The sequence below is a fragment of the Coturnix japonica genome, chromosome 22 (assembly GCF_001577835.2).
Source record: "Coturnix japonica isolate 7356 chromosome 22, Coturnix japonica 2.1, whole genome shotgun sequence".
Lineage (NCBI taxonomy): Eukaryota > Metazoa > Chordata > Aves > Galliformes > Phasianidae > Coturnix > Coturnix japonica.
The window spans coordinates 1,569,057-1,587,829 of record NC_029537.1 but is presented as its reverse complement, the minus strand read 5'-3'; the positions used below and the strand labels follow the sequence as shown (position 1 = coordinate 1,587,829).

Here is an 18,773-nt window from a genome sequence, read left to right as displayed (position 1 = left end):
ATGATCTTTAAAGTCCCCTCCATCCTAAGCCATTCTGTGGTTCTGTGATTCATTTTGCCCTTTTCAAGTATGTACACTTCTCAGATGTGTTGGGGCCCATTGGCTCACTCTACCTTTTATTGCCCTTCTGTGTAGCCACATTCTAATGCCATCTCCAGTAATTCCTACTTTTTCTCCCCCAACAAAGCTCTGCTTCAAGCAGCAGCACTCATTTACAGTCGATGTCCTTGAGATCATATTGACTGATGCTGAGCTTTCTTCCCAAACCAGCCCACTTTGTTATTTGATTAAGGTGCCTTGTAGCTTGTAACAGGAAACCAAGTCGATAGGAAAACCTCTGCTCTCTGGACCAGTGACACAAACTATAATCCATTGCATCATTTCACCCAGACCTGCAGTTCTCTGTTGATCTTCCAGGTCTTTGCCTTAATAGTTGCTGTTTGCGGAGTTCAGCTGCTCCGAGTGTTTACTGAGTATTTGCTCACCAGCTGGTCTGACCCCTTCCATCCACTGCCCATGTAAAGAGGGTTTCATCCGATCCCACTAAAACCCAGGAGCTTATTTTAAGACTGTGGACTCTTTGAGGCCCCTGGAGCATTTGTGAGTCTTATCCTTGTGCATCATTCAGTTCCACATTCACTGAGGTGCTCTCCTTGCTAAGCTTCTTTAGGCTTTCAAATTAACCATATGGAGGACTATACAGGACACAGATAAGTCACAAAGCATCTTTTCTGCTTTGCATGCTCCCAACTATGGGTATCGATCCCTAAGCATTACTCAGTGCTTGGCTTTAACCCAAACATATACATATATTTAATTGCAGCTTTTAAACGTTAATAGACTTTGTTTGTGAGGGCAGAGGAGCGTGCAGCCATGATAAAAGAGATGTTTTAGTACTGCAAGATTGATTGAGACTGCAGCAGTTTCACCACTGACAGGAGTTTGTATAGGAAGATGGATTGGATGTATCCAGTGATTCAGTCTCCCTATGAGGACTTGTCGTGTTCAGAAATCAATGTCAGAGCCACAGCTCGAAGATTTCTTTCAAATCCAGATTCACAAATAAATGTTCTAACTTTGCCAACGTGGCATCCCTCAGTTGAAGACTGCAGAGTGAAATACGGGTAAGCCAACAAGAGATCTGCAAGTTCACGAGCCAGCCTGAAATTTAACAGATAGAGACCTCAAGGTCGAAATAATTACAAGGACAAGCAAAGGAAGGATGATAAATATGGATTTAGTGCTCTAAAAATTGAGTTGGACACCATTAGATCACCTGGATCCGTGGGCTCAGGCCCAGCAAAAGGACTTTCAGGCCTTTGTTCCTATGAAATACCTGTCCATATACAACACATCTCCCATATCCATCCTGTAACTGCCCTAACTGCCTAAATTCCTATAAGTACTCTTAAAATGCTCAGTTCCTCAGCTAAGATGAACAGTCCTGTAGTCCCGATTCCTCCCACTGTGCTTTGTGCATATCAGAGATTACGCTTGCTTTCATCATGCAGGATAAATATGATAGTATTAATGTAATCACAGCAGTAACAAGTAGGGAATACAGAGCACGTTGTGTTTTCTGCCAGCTTAAATCACTGGAACACCTCAAAAACAGCATGCAAGTAGGGGCTTGATTTTGTGGAGAGTTTGTGCCTATGTGAAACTAGAAGTCTGCTGAGCTGGGTTGTCCTTCTCTGCAGCCAGAGAATGCAATATTATTATGATAGTCAGGGTAACTAATGAGTATGTTCCCCAAGCGTGCCAGTTTGGTTTGTTTCTTCATGGCTCTGTGAAAATAAAGTGGTAAGGACAGGACTGCAGAAGGTCAGGGCTTTCTTGAGATGCAGTGCGTAGGTTTAGTGGCATAAATTGAAATGCTGAAGTCTTTTTGGCTGGCATCTCCTCTGTTTACTCAAAATTTCCCAGTTTAAACTGAAACGTCACCTCCATTTGGACATGAGTCATTGATGTGAGGACAGGATCTCTGAAAGAGTAAATTACAACCTCAGATCCAGTTATATCTAGAGGTGGTTGTTTTGGGGCTGGGATCTGTAGGAATTTTCCATCTGTCTATCTTATGTTGTCCAAAAAATAAAAAGGCAAGACAATTAAATTATTACAATAATACAGAAGTTTGCCTTAATCACATTAACAGTATTTCCTATGGATCCCATAGGTGGTGTTCAGGAGTTTAGAACTACCCAGCATGGACCGTAAGCATGGACAATAAATAGACATATCTCTACTGGATTGCATGAAATACAAACAAACCCTCCTGGTATTTCCACAGCTGCCTAAGAGGAGAAAGGAGCCTGAGAAAGGGCAGTTTGTAGATCACCAGCTGTGATGGTTTTTCTTCTTCTGGAGTATGGAGTAAGTGAAGACAGCACTGAACTGAGCAGAGACTGGATTTCTATTCTATAAGGTAAAAAAAAGCCCTAAGATATGCTGTCTACCACCACCTAGTGGAAAATACCACTTCAGTTTTCCTTGACCTACATAGATTGGTAATTGATCTTGTGGGACGGTCCCAACTTGATTGCTGGTTTATTTCTCACCCCCATAGTGCTGTATGGGATTAGAACGAGCAACAAAACACATCCTTTCTAAGAAGTATTTTAAGAACTTAACAATGTACTTCCTGATCTGAGCTAAATCCTCAGTTTTGTCATCTGCAAAATGGAGATTCTAAGACCCAGGAAGAGTTTTATGAGGTTTAATTAGTGCAGAGTGCTCTTAATAGCAATAGGTCTTTTTGGTCCAAGGATTTCAGACTGCTTTGGTCCAAGTACTCAAATTACTGAGGCATCAGCCAGCAATGCAAGAGGGAGATGTACTGCTGTGCTTGCTATATAGAAAGATAAATAGCAGGGCCTGCAAAAGTTACTTGCCAGAATTCACATAATAAATCAATAAGCAAAGAGAAGAAAAATTATGCTTAGCTGCAAAACTGTTGGATCTCATTAAGATGATTTTCCCTCTGATAGCTTTTAGAGAGCGGAGATCCTCCTTGGCTTTTGTGCATGCAAATATTCTGCAAATGGAGTCCAGAGTTTCAGATCACATTAATGCACGGACTGCACAGGCTGGCAAATGTGGGGAAGTGCAATTAATAGGGAATGCTTACAGTAATATTAACTCAACCGGACAGCTCGTGCTCTGGATGAGATGCTAATTTTCTTGATGCTGTTTTGTCTGGTACCTCAGGAGCTGTACCAAAGAGATGGGACTGAACTTGCTCAGAAGAGGAACTGTAAGAAACGCATGGATAACAGCTCTGGACATTTTTGCTTTGCTGGTCCATGTTCACATTGGTGTTTTGCTTGCAGCCACCCATCAGATGAAGCCTGTATCACTGGGAGCAATGATGTCCAGGCAGGAGACAAGCTGAGTTTTGCCATCTTTCATCAAATTCATGAGTGGCTGCTGTTCAAAGCTGTAGCAGTAAATGGAGCTTCTGTTGACAAATGTGTATAGACAGAGCCAGGCCAACAAGTGACTTAACTCAGTTCCAAAAGGGTGTGGACATGGTGCTATGTGAAAATCACTTAGAAGTCCATTAGAGGAGTTTTGCAGCACAGTGTGAAATAGGTTACGTTAAGTCACCTCCATTTGGAATGCAAGTGAATATCCTTTACAAAGCAAAGTTTATTTGTATCTCAGAGAAGTGATAGCAGACAATCCCTGTCTTAACTTTTTCATTACTTCCACAGTCTTTTCAGGGAGGAAGGATGGTCTGGGATGCTGTCATTGCTTTTATCTGCCATCTCCCCGTGACTCATTTAGTTCATCACATGAACGCGTGGTAACAGAAACAAGCAGTGATGTCAGGAATGATAGAAAAGTGGTTGTTGCGGAATCAATCCCCTCCAGCAAGTGGCAGAAGACAAAATAAAATGAGTGTAGCACTGAGGCATGAGTCAGAGCTGGAAACAGCACCACAACAAGCCCTCTAAAAGCTTCTTCTGAAATGGAGCTGTGTGAACCACGCTGGGTGGATGCTTTATGGGAATCATCACTCACTTGGCTGGAAGAACTCCCTTAGGCAAGAGGGATTGCTGAGCCCAAACCAGGGCTCAGTGGGCAAATGGAGAGCTGGAAACTGTCTGTGGCTATATTTTTTAGTTCCTTCTTTCCCTGACAGCTGAACTAACACTTGTCACAGGAGTGCAAACTAGGCAATTACGGCAAGCCTGGATGCCACAAGGCTGGATGGGCTCGCTATTTATAGTTTCCTACTAAGGGAGCTTTCCCACTGTGCCACTGTACACAGAGGTTAAGGTACAATCCATGTCTTGAAGGGCTCGCAGTCCAGATAAAAATAGAAAAAGGAAGGAGAAGCAGCCTCTTGTGATGAGAGCCAAGAGGAGATGAAAGGACAAAAAGGAAATCCACAGCAGAGCCTGGAACAATGAATTCCAACTTCTCCCCAGCAAACTGCCCTTCCTCTGGTTAACTCCTTCCCTGCTTCAAGTCTGACCTCTCTGCTACCCATCAGAATTAGTGCCAGTTTGATATGTCAGGAAGAGGAGCTTTTCCACGTTCTGCCTTGTCTTCCCACTGTTCAATTATTTTCCCTCCAGCAGATGTGGAGAAGGGACGTGCACCCAGCCTGTATCCCCTCCTGGTTCAATGCTTCCATCCTAATGAAAGAAGGATGGGAAGCATCCTGGTGTGCTGACCCTGCTCAAGGAATGATAACCCCCCTGGAGAGCAGCGGGCTATCAGCTTCAAGCATTCACTGCCTCAGACAGCTGTGGATGTGATTCAAAGATAGACGTTCTCCTTTGTTTCATGTAAGGATTAAAACAGGAGCTGGTTGTAAGTTGAACTCTGCAGTATCTTCTCAGCAATTGGAAATGTGGCCACACGACAAAGAGAAAACCTTTGCAAATCTAGATTCTTTGTACAAATATAGTACTCAAGGTTGGAGACCATTCACTGGCCTATTTGTAGCCAAGCATTTGAAACGTTGCATTGCAATCCAGCCCCTGTTCTCATGCAGTAAAATACAAAGAGTCACTTGACTTACAGTATCAAGTACAGAGAAAATGAGATACCTGTCTGGAAAAGAGCCACTTAACATAGCGGTGAAGAAGTCTTGCTTCTACTTGTACTGTTATTACTGAGAGGCAATAAAAGTAATATTGTAGAAGCTGGTAGGCTTTCTATAGTGATTTTAATGGAAATAACTTACAGAAAATGGTGTAATGATGCTAATAAGTATTTGCTTGTTTAAGGGCCTGTGATCTTTTACTTTCATACTGCATATACTTGTATTAAGCACAATGCAACCTATGACAAATACAACTGAAAGTTGGGATGCAGCACAATGAAAATGCTGCACCCCATCAACAAGAGAGAAAAGAGGTATTTGCCCACAGCAAGAGCACATGAAAAGCACTGAGATGAACGTTAAGCCCCAGGTCTCTCAGCTTCTCCTTTTAAGAGACATGCTCCATGTCCCTGATCATCTTTGTAGCCTTCCACTGGGCTCCCTTTAGAATCCCCCTATCACAACAGCAAGACTTTGTGTACCACGCATTTCTCACTAACAAGGAAAGGTGAAATCCGTGGCTGACAGGTTAACAGCATGATTTGCAGCAACAGCTTAAATAAATGGTTGCAGGCACAAACGAATAGCAGACAGCTAATCCTTTAAAGGCTTAAGTGCAGCTACTACTGCAGTCCAAGTAAATATGTCAAAATAAAATTAACTAGTGGTGACTGGTGGATTTTCTTCTTTATTTTTGCAAGCCCAGGCTTAAATGGTGATTCCTCCACAGGATTTATGCTTTCAGTGCCAAAACTGCCATTTTGCAGGAGTAGAAGGTGCCTCCTCAAAGACAATTAATTGCAGTGTTGTTCCTTACTGTAATTGCAGCAGGACTGGGAATGTTACAGATGAATCTTGCAGGTCTGTGTTACCATCAGAGAGACATCAATGGCTCAGTGTCCAACACAAGTACAGCATAGAGGAGCTGTTTGCTTCCTGGTTCTTGCCATAAGATCTGCCCGTGGCCACAGAAATAATGGCCTTAATAATGGCCTTACTTCCAATTAAAAGGTTTTTCTTAACACCTTCATAGACAGAGGTCGAAGCAGGAAGGCAAAAACCTCAACACAAACTATACCCAGCCAGCACAAAACAAAGCCTGAGACTGGAGAAGAAAAACACCCAGATGAAAGCAGCAAAAGGTCAATGAAATGACTTGAAAACAATCATTTATAATCCACAATCAACCCTTTCCCCCCCACCCCCCCCAAGATTCTTTCTTTCCCTTTACCTTGACCTTCAACTCCATCTCAGAACAAAGCCAATTTTCTTGTGAGGGAGGAATCTCCCATGGTCCACCAAACTGTCTGGACTATTTTTAGTTAAACACAGCATTCCTAAGAATCTCAAGCTGCTTGTGTATTAAGGAAGGAGCAAGGAAGCCCTGTGACCACACACATCAACAATTCACACGGCAAGCACAGAACACAGAATGCCAGATGGGCTTGAATGCAGAGCTCTTGGAGAAAGAACAGAGTTTGCCTGCAGTTTTCAGTAGATAAAGGAAGGGAAAATGGACAGCTTGCACTTACCCACTAAAATGATGAGCTGCAGCTCCACAGCACAGCAATGGGAAATCCACCCAGTGGAAAGGCAGAAGTCAAGATTTGAAGGTGCTTTGCAGGTGGAGATCTTGCTGGGAGGAGCAGGGCAGATGCCCAAAGGGAAGGGTGAGGAGAAAGCTTAAGGTAGCAGCTTAGGGAGAGGCAGAAGATGTGAGGAGTGGTTTTATGAATGAGCTGATGTCGGGGACTTTTAAGGACTAAGCACGAGGGGGAGGAGTGAGGAGAAACTCGTTTAGATCTCAGCATAAGCGGAGTGTAGCACAAATCTGATTAGATGGGACAGAACTGTAGTGCCGAGTCATTTCTTCCTGCCTTGCAGGGTTTTCATGTCATCTTTTATGCTAAGCAAAATCCATACTGCCATAAAAGCAGCATTACAGCACTGAGCCACTTAGTGGCAAACGCCGCTGAATTTGGCTAACTGCAGCTGGCAGAAGGAAAGCAGACCCCAACCATAATAGGGTCTAATCTGAGATGCCACTGTCGATTGTGATATTTTAACAAACGAAATACTCATTTTAAGGCTAAATTTAGAGCACATTGGTTGTATCCAACATGCTCCAAGTGAGTCATCACATTCTCTCCCCCTCATTTCCACAGATGTTTCACATGATTTCTGCTAATATATTTTAAGGACTAGAATCAGTGACAACCACTCCTTTCTGCTGATAGCCCTCAACCAGCACAGCATCCAGGCAGACCTCAAGGATCAGCCCAGGCTGTAGCTCAGGCCTTAGGGCTACTCCAGAGTCAAACAATCATATAAATACACCATACCACAGCAATAGGACATCACTGAGGATATAAATTCAGGTGCTCATAAAATAGAGAAGCCTTAACTCTGGGTGCCTGCTCTTGCTGCAGAGCTTCTGTGTATAACAATACCCCTTTGAGCCCTATAAATGCCGACTATTTTTATCTAAGACAGCTGCCTTGCCCAGAACGGATGATGCTCAATACAGGAGACAGCAATTTGGTATTATCCTCATCCATCAGTGCTCGGCCTGTGCCTTGCTCTCATTGGTCAAGCTGTGCTCTAGAACCAGAAATTTCTTCATATCCCAGCATTCAGGCACCAGAACAACAGTGTATGGGTCTCTGCAGCCCCTCTGCTCCTCTTTTTCTATCTCAACTTCCCTTCCCCTTCCTGTCCCTTTTTCCCAACCCAAACAAACTCACGTTCTTATCCCCTTATAAAGGCTGATTCATGATTTGACGTCAGCAGCAGCAGCATTTCTGGCTAGACCCAGATTTAATTGAGGGATTTCAGCTGCTGCTGAGTGGTGGTGACATCTGGGAAGCTGGGCTGCCATCGGGAACACAAGACCAGTGATGGCCAAGGCCAGCATGACGCAGCAGAGCAGGGAACATGCGTAGCTGTTGCCTTGGGAGGAGGGAAGGGAAAAGGGAGATCCTGAATTCAATCAGTTATTCCTCAGAGTGTATCACCAGGGCACGCATAGGCCAATGAATCAAGTCAACCAAGGGAATAACAAAAAGAAGACCTTGGCTCAGGCTCTGGCTTTGATCTAGAGCATTGAAGAAAGAATGGCAAAGTGAAGAAGGAAAAAGTGAATCCTGGGCTTCCAAATCACAGAATGTCCCAGGGTTAAAAGAGACCTGAAAGATTATCAAGATTCAACCTCTCTGCCTGAGTTGCCACCCACCATTTCAGGCTTCTCAGAGCCCCCATCCAACCCAACCTGGCCTTGGCACCCACAGCTTCTTTGAGCAACTTAATGAAGCATCATGCCACACCTAGGGCACTGCACTGCTGCTCTACACAAGGGTAATTACTGATTCAAGTGAGCATGGGGTCCTGCAAAGCAGTTGGAGCTGTTGTGAAGCTGCTGGCTCAGCAAAGCTTATTGCTGATTGTAGCATCAGAAACTGGAAGCAGTAAGCAACAGCATATTCAGCTCATTGCCCAGAACCATTTTTAGACTACAATGAAATCTGTAAAGGTGAAAAAGATGAACTTATGATTGGTACATAGGAGACAGAGAAGTTTATTTGTGTTGAACACATATACTTGCATCTTGCATTTCTGTGTCTTGTCACATAGTTGTGATGTGGTTCAGTTCAACTTCAGAGACAGAGCTTTGACTTTGCATCAAGTAAAGAGTGACCAAGCTGTTTCCCCTGAATAACCTACAGCTGAAGCTAGCAATACAATACAAACAGGATTTACCCAATACAAACTATACAGACTTGCTTTTTGCTGGTTTAGGGAGTTATTAGCAACATATCATCTACACAAGGACAAAATAATCCCAAATACACATACAGTTAGAATTCAAGTGTCTGCAATACCCACACACCAAGCAAAACCAAGATTTAGGTATTGAGACTCTTCAAGTTCTGGTCCAATTCTTCTCCCTGTCTCTACTTGCTCTAAAATAATAAGTAAAATCCAGACATAGTCAGTCCTTCTGGGGGATAACAAGTTGATTTTGCCATAAGTGAGAATGGCTTGAAGAACAGCCTGCTTCTGAGAGATGTTTGCTGAGCAAATAGGACTGGTCAGTGTAATGATGAATTGCACAGCAAATGCAATATGTTCAAGTTCGCTCATGCAAGTTTGCATTTGACTTCCATTACTCCAGACAAGTGCAATACAAGTAAACTGGAATAAATTTGGATGAGTAGAGGGCAAAAAACCCACAGTGAGATACAGTGTTTGCAACACTAAACCCAAGGGGAGCCACAATCTCTCAACAAACAAACAAACAAATGACAAAACCCTTTGAAACAGTTAGAAAAACAAATAACTTTACTGATGGAACTGTCTGACTTATCTGCTTTTGGAGAATGGCTACAATTGCTTTGCCCAGGAACTTCTTATAAACAACCAGCATCATACAACCAAGAGGAAAAATACAATAAATCACATGTTCTTCCCACCTAATGTTGCAATCCTTTTGGTCACTTCCACATTTAACCCCCCATCCCCACAGCATTTTCAAAACCAGGAAGATGCATCTTGTGACTGACATGCTCCATTTACAGGCTCCCTCTAATATTTAGGGTCGCAAGCAGCTCTTAACACTAACCTAATGGTAATGCTGTCCAGAGCGTGATTCAGTCATCAAAATCTGGGATGTCATCATAGGAATAGCCCCGGTAGCCTTTGGAAGCATAGTATGCAATGCGCAGGTGGTAGAAGCCTGGCAGGAATACGAGGATCCCAATGATGAGCACAGGGATGGCACGGTCTGTTCCCTGCAGCAGAGAGAAGAGCAATGTGGGCCATCAGGAGGGATTTGTATTGAGGTCTTTTTCTTATTCATCTCTATAGGGTCAGCCCCCAAAAAATTCAACTCAAATCAGAAATTTCTCCAGCTTTTTCATGCTAAGTTCTGATAATCTCCCTGATCTGCTCCTCGCTACAGGAAACCTCAACTGAACTTTTCCTTTGGGTAGGAGGGGTGGCTCCTGCTGACACTCTCGCATTACAAAACTGCCAACCACAGGCTGGGTGCTGAGCTCTTGGCTAAGATCAGCTCTCCTATCAGCACCCAGACTGCTTCTGATACGACCAAAATGCTGCTGCTTCCACACTGATAAGCAGCAGCTGCCAACTGTAAAGCAATTCCATCCTGCACAAGGCAAAAGGTGAAGTATGCCAAGCACAGCGTCAATGGCAAGCATCAGATCTGCTTTCAGTGGATCACAAATGTAGAGAGAGGAGATAATTAGTGCTGTATGGTGATCAAGTATCCCCTGCAGAAGCATTAGATCTTTATTAGAAGTGTGATGATCCCAGCGTTATTTCCACCAAGGCAGTAATGTGGCATTAAAATGAAACCACACTAACAAGCAGGACATAGAAACTCAACCTATCCTGGCAGATACCCGTCCAGTCCGGAGCTCCAAACATGAGCTAACTAGAGACCTCAAGGGATGGATATTAGGAACAATTTCCACTCAGAGAGTTGGACTTGATGATCTTAAGGGTCTTTTCCAACCTGAATGATTCTAAGGTCGATTCTATGACTCTAAATAGAGCTGTCAGCAAACAATGCTGCTTACAGACCTTTAGTGCTGAGTTTCTGCTCTGAAATTACAGTTCATGGCAGGCTCTGGGAGAGGCAAACATTATAGAACTAGAAGAGAGATGTAATCAATCCACTTACGCCTTTGCTAATGTATCCTGCCAAGAGGAGGGCTCCGATGATAATGAGAAAAGTTCCAATCATGAAGAGCACAACAGCCAACGCAATCGCCTTGTAGGGGATTTTTGGTGGGCTCTTCTTGAACTGGATAGAAAAAAAACCCAAATGTTAAGCAGCTCATCTCAGTTTTGTTCCTCTATAACCACGGCAGAGATGTGAATATCACAGCTGGCAGAGGACAAGAGAAACCATTGCTGCAGCCTCCCTACAATGAAACCTGTCCATACATCCGCAGCTCTCTGGGGCAGCATTTATACCCATTGCTCTGATTTTCATCCCCCTCCAAATAAATGAAGCTGACTCTATTTATTAAACTAGAAGCCTTATTTCCAATTGAGCTCTGTGGGTTTTCTGGAGCAGAAGGGCTGAAATTCTATGATTAGATATGGTGAGGTTGGACTTGATATTTTGGATACCTTTCCCAACCTTCATGATTCTATGAGTGGGCATGATGATGATGGGTTGACAGTAGGAATTTAGTTGCAGAACAAAGCAGTTTTCTCCCCCACATTTTACCTGCAGGTCAATATATCCATCATCAGTGCTGGCAAGTTTGGAATATTTGACTTTGCTACTGGGAATCCCAGCAGAGAGATTCGTTCTTGACGGCATCATTACAGTGAGGCCTGGGCATCAACTAGAACCTGGGAAACAGCAATAGACAAAGAAGAGTGAGCTGGATGATGGGGTCTGATGTGGGTTATGTTTCTTTTCAAACAAAGCTTTGTATCTAAGCCTAAATTGTAAAGACATGAATGTGCTTCCTCCCTGGCCAGGCTGGATAAGGCTGTGAGCAGCCTAGTCTGGAGGGAGGTATTCTTGCCTATAGCAGGGGGTTGGAACTTGATGATCTTAAAGGTCCCTTCCAACCCAACCAACCAATTTTATGGATTCTATGATATAAATGCAAAAGACAAATTTGGATTTGTCAATATTTGAAAACAAAGTTAATGTAGGATGTGTTTCAAACCTCATACAGGTTCCAGAATAATATCCCGTGTGTAAATTGGCTCTTGCTGCACAAGGAGGCCACGCTTCCTGCTGCAGGATGTCTGAGGTCTACCTATTTCTAAACAGGATCATTAGCAAACAAACCCAAACCAGAACTGAACAAAGCAGCTTTTCAACCAGACGGATATTTTGCAATAGATCCATTTTGGGGGGGTGAGGGAAAAAAAATGGTAAAACAAAATAAAACCAATGTGAAATGGAGCTATCATCATTGGGATAGCTTGAGGTTTGAGTCAGAGGGAGCGTGATGGGTGGGCAGTGGGTGAAGCAATCAAAGGGCAGGAAGGGGCTACAAACCATAGGTCACTTCTCTATCCAGCTGTAAGGCAGGAAGCATTCATTTACTCTGTGTGCAGCCAGGCATTGGTAAATACAATGCATTGGTAAATCCATCCTTCTTAAATGCAACTTTCATTTAAAATAATAAACCAAAAACCCAACATTCTGATCTTAAACCCTCCCACCTCTTCAATATGTACTTCTTTTGCTTCTCATGGAAGGGAAAAAATATACATATGTATCCCTATTGAGAGTAGGAGGATCACCCCCCTATGGGGCAGCAACACGCCTCCTCAGCCCTTCAAACATCCCTTTTTTTAGCTCTTATCCATCCCTTTTTTTGCTCTTTGAACCCAAAAGCCCTCAGAGACTCCCGTGTGCCCACGGGGTGGAAGTGCAGAAGGGGAAGAAGACAGAAAAGCACATTCAAAGCTTAACAAATATCCCCGCTCGGCCCTGTTGAGCCCTGGGATGGTTTCTGCTCCCTGTCTCATTGCTCAGGGTCTGTTTCTCAGTTGCCTCTAAGGGATTACGGCTGATTGACACAAACCATCCCTGCTCTCGCCGTAGCTCAGGCTATTAAGGATGAATGCACAACGCTCCCTTGGACCCCTCATTAAAGGCTATTTTCAAGCCCAAGCAAAATGTGGCACTTCAGGCCAAAGTCCCATTCCTCCCCTAGAGATCCCCAGTACACATTTCTACCCTCATTGCCAGGAGCAGGGAGGGGAGCAGGATGTCATTTCCTGCCCCGCGCTGAGCTCAACGCCGACGCAATGCACCCAACCGACCCCAATACAGCTCCCAAATGGACTCCCTGCTGCTAAACCCACATCACCCCCATCAAATCCCCCCAAATCTCAGGGGTCTGCGAGGTTATAATGAGCAAAGAGTTACCTATGGCTCACCCTGCTGTTCACAGCCATTGCTTCCACCGCCGCCTCCTGGCCACGCCAACCCAGGAAGTTTATTGCAATGATGGCTGTTTCCTTCCAGGTTATGGCAGCAGATTTGCTGGCTCAGCTCTGCAGGGTTATTTTGAGCCTGGTGCTGAGGATTGGCAGCTGAAGGGCTCAGAGAGAAGTGGGGCTGGCAGTGTGGGTACATCTGCTCCGTGCTATCTGCTGCACATTGCCCTGCATATAAAAAGGAAGCACTGGGTGTCACTGAACTGTGAGCACAGCACAGCCCTCTGTCAGTCATACACATTTAACAGGCAAACCAAAGCCAGGACGTTATTTAAAGCATCTGTATTAATTAGCAGCTGTTGGTTGTTCAGCATCTGGTTATGGCAATGGCCAAGTGAATATTCACACACCCGGCTGATGTAGGGGTTTAGAGGAAGGCACAGCCACAAATCAAACACAGGCAAACAGATGATGCTAAAAGGGGTTTCCTACCATGAAAAACTACTCAGTATAATTGTTACAGTAATAAGTAATGAAACCACATGGCTTATTTCTACATATTTATGGATGGAACAGCAGAAATAAGAGGTCAGCGACCCCCACTGCAGCAGGAGGTGGCACAAAAAGCCATTAGCTTCTAACACAGCACATCAGCAATATTGAATCCTATTTCCATCCTGGATCTTTAATACCCCACTGAAGCACTTAATTGCACTTGGGGGGGGTACAATGGCAACCCAAGGTGAGCAGCATTACATTGGGGTTAAAGAACCCCATCCTTCCTTATGGACAGTTCCTATGCATCAACTGAACTGCTGCTCTTTTAGGGCAGGTGTTGCTTGCCCTAAAAGAGATCTTATATATATAATATGAGATCTAAAATGTTTCCTACTGGAAAAGATGCACTGCTTGAGTTTAGAATGAAGAGCAATGGGTCTGCAATTCCCACCACCAACCTCTGACTATGGGCTGCTTCCAATGAGAGCAGCCCCGTCATTCTGACACAGCAAAATTGGTTGCCTGATCATTACTGCCACCTCGTGAAGGTCTGCTCCACAAGGGTTTACCCAGCTGTCCTGCTTATGGCAGTTCACACACAGGATATATTAGTGGGGATGATCAGTGGGGAAATATAGCACCTCGTGGAAGAACTATGAGCACAGCTGCAGATCAAGCCAACCAGAATTGCTTCTATGTTTCTCCATGTTCATGTATGGTGGAGTCAGCAAGGATTTAGATGGACAACAGAAATGGAGTTAATGAAGAAAAACGGGCTTATCCAGTACTTCTCAAAGCCAATTCCCACCATCCAGCCACAAAGCACACAGGAATTCTGGCATCTCCATGAATGGTGATAACTCAAGTAAAGCACTCCTTAAATAAAGCATTCTCAGTGTAGGTGAATGCAACGCACTTCTCACATGTAGGGCAAAGACACCACAGAAACAGGAGAGCAATAACAGCAGAGCCAGAAGTACAACTTTCCAACCCAGGTTTCAGACACTGTGACACCACAGACTTCATTTAAAACACAAATGGCAGCCACACGATCAGTCAGTGCTGGAACAGGCAGGTGTTCAATAGGCAAATCCTCAACGTTATTTAACACATTTCACAAACCAGTTCCACTGGAACAGGTTGCCCAAGGAGGCTGTGGATGCTCCATCCCTGCAGGCATTCAAAGCCAGGATGCATGTGGCTCTGGGCAGCCTTGGCTGCTGGTTGGCAACCCTATACATAGCATGGGATTGGAATGGGATGATCACTATGGACCTTTTCAACTCAAGCCATTCTAGGACTCTAAACCTCACAGGCTTCAAGCATCACTGGTGGAATAGCTAAGTGAGATTTCCTACCTCCTTCAATTCAATGCTTTAACAGAGGGACTTGTACATCAGCACCACTAGACAAAGCAGTGACAGAACCGCTCACACTGAAGTAGGATAAAAACCATGTCGTTATTTTTTTATTTCCATGTTTCAGTTAGAATACCAGCTTCAAAAATAAATCAAGTAAGGGGAAAAGAAACTTGTGGCATCGTTAAACAGCAACCCTATAGCCAACTACAGTTCCACAGGTGAAAAGTCTAGGAACCATCTTTACTCTTAACACAAGTTAAGAGGAGCACTTGACCTAAAGACAGCATCTAAGAGATTACTGCAAGTATAGGCATAGGTTAGGAAAAAAACAACAACCACGTTCCTATTTCAAATGACATCGGTATAGCAAAATAGCAAGTCGAAAAATATTTACAGAGATATCTACAGAACATTCTGAACAGTGCTGGGATTCGATGTTGCAACGCACTGACATTTCTAGTAATGTGGAGGACAGCAGATTTCCTTCTCCAAGCTGGTTGTGCCTCCAAGAGCTGAGCAGATCTCCCCCTCAGTCCCAGTGCAGTTAAGAGCCTTCTTGCTGGTCTTCAATCTTTGGAGCCAGGTAGTATTTTAAGTGTCCCATATCAGCGATCTTGTATTCCACAACTGGTAAAGAAAAAAAGAGCATTCAGAATGTTCTTTGTAAAAGCAGTTAGATACATTCCTAATGGAGCTTGGATAGCAGTAAGACAAAGGGGAATGGTTTTAAACTGAGATGGGGAGGTTTAAGTTGGATATTAGAAGGAAGTTTTTCCACCCAGAGAGTGGTGATGCACTGGAGCAGGTTGCCCAAGGAGGCTGTGGATGCCCCATCCCTGCAGGCATTCAAGGCCAGGCTGGATGTGGCTCTGAGCAGCCTGATCAGCTTGTTAGCAACCCTCCACATAGCAGGGGGTTGGAACTGGATGAGCATTGTGATCCTTTTCAACCCAAACCATTCTATCATCCTATGATCCTAAGGCAGATTCTACAAGGTTTTCAAGGATCACTGCTTGTACTTACCCAGAGGAACATCTGCAGACATGCTGAGCGTTACTGTAGGTGACAGGGGGGTGGCTTTGGTAAAAAAATTCAAGTACCTCAGAGCAAAAGTCAACTGGACTGGCTCATTCATTTCTATTGTAACCTGGAAAAAACATCAGCCAGATCAAAGTTTGGTAAAGGCAAGTTGCAATTAACTCCCCCCCCAAGTTTCTCAAATAATTCAGCACCACAGACCTAGGCACCACAGACAGTGCCAATCCCCACACAGCTCTGTGCAGGGCTGCTTGCAAACCCCACAGCTAACAAAGTGCCAGCAAGGATTCATTGACTTGGTTCTATAGATCAGAGAAATACTGGATCCAGTGATCTACTTTAGCCCCCAACAGTCATACCAGTAGAAACCTCAGCACAGAAGAGACCACAGTAACCATTCAACTTACAGCTTCTTCCTCTTTGTCCACATTACTGGTCTGTGACAGCTTGATGTTTCCATTTCCTAACTCTCCATTAGCTGAGAATTTCACCCCATCTTTTGCACAGGAGATGACAACAGCATCACCAATGTGGCTGAGGTCTCTACAGATGCGTGCAAATTCAGCAGAAGGCATTTTCACTACACAACTGTATTCTTGTTCCTGGAAAAGAAGAGATAAAACTTACACCAAATAGCCTTAGGACTTCAGAATTCTAAGTCTGTACATGAGGAAAACATGCTGTCCTAAGAGTGTATGCAGTCATTCAAACAACTACTTACAGGAATTCCAAGCTGCTCCACATCGAGGTCCATAAGCTTCATCTCATAATCAGAAACCTTTTCCTGATCTATGGAAATAAAGCATAGTTTGACCGAGTGTTTCAGAAAAGTTATCACCCTGAGTTTAAACGTTGCCCAGTCTTTTCTTCCAAAAAAAAAAAGACCTTAATGGTGACACCAGGATTCACCTTTCTTGGTGACCTAAGGAGCCTTCTGGAGGCTGCTAGAGGAAAACAGGCTGCCAAGATGAACCTGTGAGCATCTTTATGTAGCTCAGAAATGATTTTCTTGCAAGGAGTATTAGCAAGGTACATTTTTTTTTACTCCTCCAAAGCATTTTAAGTGTTTAAAGACTCCACAGAATCACAGAATGACCCGGGTTGGAAGAGACCTCAAGGATCATGTAGTTCCAACCCCCCTGCCTAGCAGGGCCACCAAACATACACATTTACTGTATCAGGTTGCCCAGGGCCCTGTCCAACCTGGTCTTGAACACCTCCAAGGACGGGGCATCCACAACCTCCCTGGGCAGCCTGTTCTAGGGCCTAACCACTCTCCTAGTGAAGAACTTCCCCCTATGTTTTCTAATAGCAAACTCCCTAAAAAACTCCCTGTTTTCTAATAGCAAATGAGTCACAAATACCACTCACTTGGTGTTTCGAACACTAGAGCCAACGTATCCGCGTTGTCTTCTGCTCTGAGAGTTATGATGTCTTCATTTCCAGCACACTTCAGTATCTTAGACATGCTAGAGGAAGAAGACAAAGTTATACAACAAAGGGTTATAAACAGAGCCTGAATGCCTACCACTTATCAGGGAGCGTTAAGCACATCTAATGGTCTATTGGGAATAGCAGATGCTGTGTGTTTTGCATTAATCCCACACGTTGCCATTGCACTGAGAAACCCTCTAGCTTGCTGGCCGCCAAGCACACGGACTGGCATTGAGCTGATAAGGTAAGAAAAGCAGGGTTGGAGATAACAGGGCTGGAGATAAGCAGGACTGGAACTTGTGTGTGCAGGAGGGGCTGCAGCGCCATGGCTTTTCCCCGCCAAACTTTCCCGCCACAGCGTGGCGCGCTCAGTGACGTCACGGCTGCCGGCGCGCCGCGCGCGCGCTGCGAAAAACGGCGCGAGAACTGCGAGGAGAAAAAAGGGGGGGGGGGAAATGAGGCCTAAAAGCGAATTTGAGCCCAAATAAACCAGTTTCCACACGGTATGAGACCCAAACAGCGCACATTTCCCCTATATCCCTTGTCTAAGTAGGGCTTGCTCCCTTCAGCACCACAAGGCCGCGTCCAGGCCCGGTGCGGCCCACCCGCCGTTACCTGTTGAGGTTGACGCCCATAGCGATGTTCCGATCGCAGCGGTACGTGTCGAAACCCTCAGAGCGCAGCGTGAGCTGCACCAGGGAGACGTGAGACGAGTCCATGCTCTGCAGGCTGATGCCGCCCGAACCCAGATCCCAGCACGCCTCGGTGATCAGGTCCTTCAGGGCTTCCAGAACCCGTTTGAGCACCGAGCCCTGCACCAGCCGAGCCTCAAACATCCTGACAACAACAGCAGCAACGACAACCTACAACTGCACCCACACACGGCAGGCCGCCGACTGCAGTAGCCCGCCAAAGTCACCCTTATATACCCCCCTCACGCCCCGCCCATCGCCTCGATGTAGCCAATCGCAGCGCTCCTCCCTCGCTCTGCGCTGCCGTACCCACAGCCAGATGCTCACCCATCAGACCAATCGTGACGCCGCTAGCACACCTAAGTCCCGCCCCCTAATCCCAGTCGAGCCAATCAGGAGACGCAATACAGCACCGCCCCCGCCTCGCCGTGAAGCGATGGCGGCGGGGCCTGTGAGGCCTGGCAGGAACTGCGGGCCTTAGAGAAGGCTGAAGGGGATTCCCTATGTGAAACAAAGCCGCCATGATGCACACAGCCGTTATAATGCACATAGCCGCCCATACACGGCGCTCTCCGCTCTCAGAGCCATTTTTCCCCCTCCACCACCAGCTGCGCACCCATCACAGCGCGACCCGCATCACATCCGGGTATAAAGTGGGCATGGCACCCGCATCACATCCGGGTATAAGTGGGTGGGCGTGGCCACCACCTCATAGCCCCGCCTCCCTCTGGCAGTTCCGCTGTTCTGATTGGCTGA

The 18,773-nt window shown here is 45.1% G+C and overlaps 2 protein-coding genes across 3 annotated transcripts; both read right to left on the bottom strand.

Annotated features, from left to right (window-relative positions):
- Positions 1 to 8,606: 8,606 nt before the first annotated feature.
- On the bottom strand, positions 8,607 to 13,200 carry TMEM230 (transmembrane protein 230). 2 transcript variants are annotated; one of them, XM_015882903.2, is made up of 4 exons: positions 12,984 to 13,200; positions 11,313 to 11,440; positions 10,758 to 10,880; positions 8,607 to 9,843 (listed from the first exon to the last, which is right to left on the bottom strand). In XM_015882903.2, exons 2-4 carry the CDS (start codon positions 11,409 to 11,411, stop codon positions 9,703 to 9,705), a joined length of 363 nt encoding a protein of 120 aa, XP_015738389.1. In that variant the 5' UTR covers positions 11,412 to 11,440; positions 12,984 to 13,200; the 3' UTR covers positions 8,607 to 9,702. The 2 variants fall into 2 exon arrangements, with proteins under 2 accessions (XP_015738389.1, XP_015738388.1); XM_015882902.2 differs by having other exon boundaries at positions 12,995 to 13,182.
- Positions 13,201 to 14,933: 1,733 nt separating this feature from the next.
- On the bottom strand, positions 14,934 to 18,192 carry PCNA (proliferating cell nuclear antigen). Its single transcript, NM_001323225.1, is given in 6 exon segments — positions 14,934 to 15,480; positions 15,877 to 16,000; positions 16,299 to 16,493; positions 16,613 to 16,680; positions 17,263 to 17,360; positions 17,941 to 18,192. Coding segments are annotated over 6 exon segments (789 nt in total). The 5' UTR covers positions 18,162 to 18,192; the 3' UTR covers positions 14,934 to 15,397.
- Positions 18,193 to 18,773: the final 581 nt, after the last annotated feature.

Bases quoted from the DNA above. Each gene is read 5' to 3' on its own strand.
- TMEM230 (XM_015882903.2), bottom strand. From the start codon at position 11,411: ATGATGCCGTCAAGAACGAATCTCTCTGCTGGGATTCCCAGTAGCAAA. The intron at 10,881-11,312 runs GTAAAATGTGGG...TTTTCTATCCAG, and splicing joins ATGGATATATTGACCTGCAG to TTCAAGAAGAGCCCACCAAA. The intron at 9,844-10,757 runs GTAAGTGGATTG...TCTCTGCTGCAG, and splicing joins CAGGATACATTAGCAAAGGC to GGAACAGACCGTGCCATCCC.